This window comes from Microtus ochrogaster, linkage group LG8, assembly GCF_000317375.1.
Source record: "Microtus ochrogaster isolate Prairie Vole_2 linkage group LG8, MicOch1.0, whole genome shotgun sequence".
In the NCBI taxonomy this organism is placed as follows: domain Eukaryota; kingdom Metazoa; phylum Chordata; class Mammalia; order Rodentia; family Cricetidae; genus Microtus; species Microtus ochrogaster.
This window is the reverse complement of record NC_022033.1, coordinates 22843978-22848687: the sequence shown is the minus strand read 5'-3', so window position 1 is coordinate 22848687 and position 4710 is coordinate 22843978. Positions and strand designations below refer to the sequence as shown.

At 41.2% G+C, this 4710-nt stretch overlaps 1 protein-coding gene across 5 annotated transcripts in view; it reads right to left on the bottom strand.

The window, feature by feature from the left end:
* Ncoa6 (nuclear receptor coactivator 6) overlaps nt 1-4710 on the bottom strand; it is a 67701-nt gene that overhangs the window by 4331 nt on the left and 58660 nt on the right. For 4 of the 5 annotated variants that reach the window (XM_026787093.1, XM_005363080.3, XM_026787094.1 and 1 more), the window contains exon 14: nt 4131-4279. In XM_026787093.1, the coding sequence (XP_026642894.1) occupies nt 4131-4279 (149 nt within the window). The remainder of the gene's footprint in view (nt 1-4130; nt 4280-4710) is intronic. The other variant, XM_013352185.2, reaches the window with a different exon arrangement.

Here is a 4710-nt window from a genome sequence, read left to right as displayed (position 1 = left end):
AAAAAAAAAAAAATCAAATGATGTATCTGAGACTTGGACAGAGGGTAGGGAGAGAAGGATGAGCAACACCAGTCTCCACCCTTTTTATTCCCAAATCAATGAATTAGAATACTGCCTTTGAGTACAAATCAATGTATGAGGCCCTCAGTAAAGGTGGTGATATATTTTTTTATAAAATGTCTTTTAGTTTCACCCAATGACAAAGACTGAACTTTTGGCAGACCTTACAGCAAAATTAATAATACCAATTAAATTAATTTAAGACTATTTACTTTTGGGCTGGAGAGATGGCTCAGTGGTCAAGAGCACTGGCTGCTCTTCTAGAGGTCCTGAGTTCAATTCCCAGCAACCACATGGTGGCTCACAACCATCTGCAATGAGATCTGGGGCCCTCATCTGGTGTGAAGGTGACCATGCAGGCAAAGCACTGTATATATAATAAATAAATCGAAAAAAAAAAGACTATTTACTTTTTATTTTATTCTTTTGTTTAAAGACAGGGTTTCTCTATATAACAGCCCTAGTTGTCCTCGACCTAGCTCTACAGACCAGGCTGGCCTCCAATTCACAGAAATCCACTGCCTTTGTCTCCTGAGTGCTGGGATTAAAGGCGTGTCCACTTACTATTACACTGTGTACTCAGAATATTTAACTGGCCCTTAAGAAAACAATATAACAGCCCGGCGGTGGTGGCGCACGCCTTTAATCCCAGCACTTGGGAGGCAGAGGCAGGTGGATCTCTGTGAGTTTGAGGTCAGACTGGTCTACAAGAGCTAGTTCCAGGACAGGCCCCAAAACTACAGAGAAACCCTGTCTTGAAAAGAATCCATATCTTGAAAAACAACAACAACAAAAAAAACAAAAACAAAAACGAAGTAGAGCCAGTTGATGGTGGTAGTGCATACCTTTAATCCAGCACTTGGGAAGCAGAGGCAGGTGGATCTCTGAGTTCTGGGCCAGCTGTTCTACAGAGTAAGTTCCAGGACAGCCAGTGCTACAGAGAGAAATCCTGTCTCAGAAAACAAAACAAAAAAACCCCAACCCCCCCCACAAACAAACAAAAACCACCACCAACAACTTAACCAATCTTACTATGCCTTGGATTTCCCATGCAATCAGTTTTTACAACCTAAGATAAATGTATAGCTTTAATCTTAAGTACTCTTCTGTGCTATTGGCCCAGAATATGTGTGTATGTTCACAGCGTGGTAATCATTTGCTGAAAACAGCCAACAGGTTGAAAACCTTAAAACAAATACCCACCATAAGTGCTGCAAACATATGGCTATAGGGTGATGATGTCTGTCTGCTGTATGGAGTGCTATGTAGTTAGGTGTGGTCAGGAAGGTGACTTCTTCCCTGGTAAAACCCTGTGAAGGATTTTTGTAAAGAATCCCTCGTTTCTTTCCCATGCCATGTTTCCTGTGCTGTTCAATAAATAAAGAGGTAAGTCCTTTGTTATGGACAAGGACAACCATTGGGGCACAGATTCAGACTCGCACAATACACTGATTACAGATAGCCAGACACTACAGACAAAAGACAGGGAGAAAGATGGAGAATTCAAATTTGGGCTTACTCTTGATCAAATTAATCCAAGAGGAAGTAGCTTCATTTTCACTCTTAGTAAGATATTAATGTATTTTGTTGTTCTTTGAGGTTATCTTTTTAATGTATTAACCATGCAAGCAAACAAGTGACTTAGGCTAGAAACTGAAAAAAAAAAATCTTTTGAAGACTGGTGGGAATGATACATCTTTATACTATCATGAGATATAAGATGTTTTTTTTTTCAAAGCTATACAGAGAAACCCTGTCTCAAAAAAAAATGTTTATATTTGGAAACAGGGTCTTCTGATGTAGTCCAGGTTGACCTAGAACTTGCCCTATAACCTAGTCAGTCCTCGAATGTATGACCTTTCTCCCTCAGTCTCTTAAGTGTTGGTATTAGAAGCATGTATCAAAATGCCAAAATGCTGTGGCACAGGCCTTTAACCCTAGCACTTGGGAGGTAGAGAGAGGTAGATGAATCTGTGAGTTCGTGACTATCAGGCCAGCTAGATACATAGTGAGGTCCTGTTGCAAACAGCAAACAAAAAAAAAACCCCAAATAAAAAATAAAATTTCCTTTTTATGTCACCAGATTTTGAAGTCTCTATCATATTTCCTGGAGGATTTGGGGAACTACTCTAGACCACAGAGAAAGGTCATTTTCCACTTCTGTAAATATGTCTGAAAAGATCAGGTCATTTTTATTCTTTGTGGTTCAATTTGTATCCCTTCCAAATGCTACTACCGTTTCTACCACCCAGCACAATGAGAATGAAGAAGCAAGTACTCAATCACTGATCCACACTCACAGACTTTTGTTAATTTTAGAACAATTGTATGTGTAATGATGTTTTGACTACATTTATATCTGTGTACCACATTCATGCAGTGTCCATATAAGCCAGAAGAGAGTATTGGATGCCCTGGGACTGGAGTTATAGAGCTGACATGTGGGTGCTGGGAATAGAACGTTGGTCTTCCAGAAGAACAATCAGTGGTCTTCCATTTCTCCAGTTCCCCATTGAAAGTACTGATTCTGCAGTAAGATATTTCTATGATTCAGGTGCCTAACATTATACATGCCTCCATGGCAAGTATGTTACTTTTAAGGTCTCTGTCCTATCTACACATAACTGGTAGGTCTGTGGCTCACTTCTAGGGGCTCTCTGTGCAGCATTATGACATTTCTTGCCGGTAACAGCTGAGTCCTCGTATCAGCGTCTGATGCCACTGCAACAGAATCTGCCCTCACAATGGGAGAGTTTTTGTTTGTTTTTTGAGAAAGAGTGTCCCATAGCCCAGGCTGGCCTCAAGCTTGTTCTGTAACTGAGGATGAAATTAAACTACTGGTCATCTTGCCTCTGCCTCCTAAGTGCTGGAATTATAGACTGTGCCATTACGCTTACATTTCAAGACTGGAATGTAAGGCCAGCATCTATGAAAACTAAGGAGTTGCCAGAGAGGTAGTAGGAAATGACTAAGCACTCTGAATCATGGAAGTCAAGAACAATTAATTAAAAAAATAAACAGTAGGGTTAGGGGATTTAGCTCAGTTGGTAGAGTACTTGCCTTGCATCAACTAGGCCATGGGTTCAGTCCCCCAAACAGAAGAAAAAAAAATAGAAAAGAACAGAATAGTATCTTAGACGGGTGGCTCACATCCATAATCTCAGAACTTGGGAGGCTAAAGTAGAAGGATTGACAAAATTTCATGTGTAATCTGGGCTATAGAGTAAGATTCTATCTCAAAACAATTCCCCCTTCCCAGATTAGAGACAGTTTTCAATAGAGAGAACTGGTAATGTAAAGCTGAGGTCATAAAAGAAGCTATTAGAGGCACCGATGGAGGCACTAGGCTTCAAGTTGAAGAGGGGTCACTGCTGTTACAGCTGTCTACTTAGATTAATACCTCGGTAGTGTAAATGGAGAATTCTATTTTTTTCTATGAAGATGTGAGAGCCCCTACCAAGATAGAGCAGAGAATACTGTGATAGAGGTTTAAAAAGTATGGAAAAGTCAAGTATAATGGTGAATGCCTCTAACCCCAGCACTCAGGAGGCTGAGGCATAGGTCTGAGAGTTGAGGGAAACACGGTTACATAAAACAAAGGGGGATAAAGTAACAGACAGTATGTAGAAAAGGTACTTAACTTCAGAAAAGAAGCTAGGCCATATTCAGGATTTAACTGAAGTGAATGATCATGAGCTTTCTATGTAGATGTATGTTTTTGACACAGGACCTCATGTAACTACCTCAAACTCCCTATGTAGCTACTAAGGACCCTTAAGCTCACCCTCCACCTCACTAGTGCCACAATTACAGGTGTGTGCTGCCACGCTTAGGTGTAAACACAAATTTAAAATGAGACCAACCTAAGTTCTTTATTCTTTTTATTGTTCTTGTGTAAAGAAAACACACAGGCTAATGAACTGACAGTGAACAAAGGACAAGACCAGGAGGAGAAAACAAACTGGCCTGACAGACAAGGACAGAGGGTGAAGTTCTCCCTGCTGTGATGAGGACCCGATCTTTTAACCACCCCCACCCTGCTCCCAAAGCATCCAAGCCCCACTGCTAACCTTTTGTAGAGCTGGAGGCTGAAGCAGGCCGAGAGGATCGCTTCCGATGTCCATTTTCCACGCTCTCAGAAGCCACAGTCGGCTCCTCAGTTCGAGAGTTTCTTCGGCTCGGGGTTTTGGACTTCTCAACTATCTCTTTTGGCTCACTGCTGACAGAGGGAAGTAGCAAGTTTTTAAGAAGGGCATCAAGACACATAAAAAGGGACTCTAAGGACAGTTTTATTCAAAAAGTAGGAGATAATTAGCAGCTAGTCAGGCCAGGGATACAGTTCAATCTATTGAGCATGTACAAGTCCTGGGTTTGATCCCCAGCACTGTAAACAACAAAAACAAAACAAACCAGTCATTATAGATAGAAATGAGACAATCCTATTAAAAACTTAAAGAAGCAAGTCTAACTATTACTTAAAAAATAAAATAGGAAGCCGGGCAGTGGTGGCGCACGCCTTTAATCCCAGCACTCGGGAGGCAGAGGCAGGCGGATCTCTGTGAGTTCAAAGCCAGCCTGGTCTACAAGAGCTAGTTCCAGGACAGGCACCAAAGCTACAGAGAAACCCTGTCTCGAAAAACCAAAATAAAC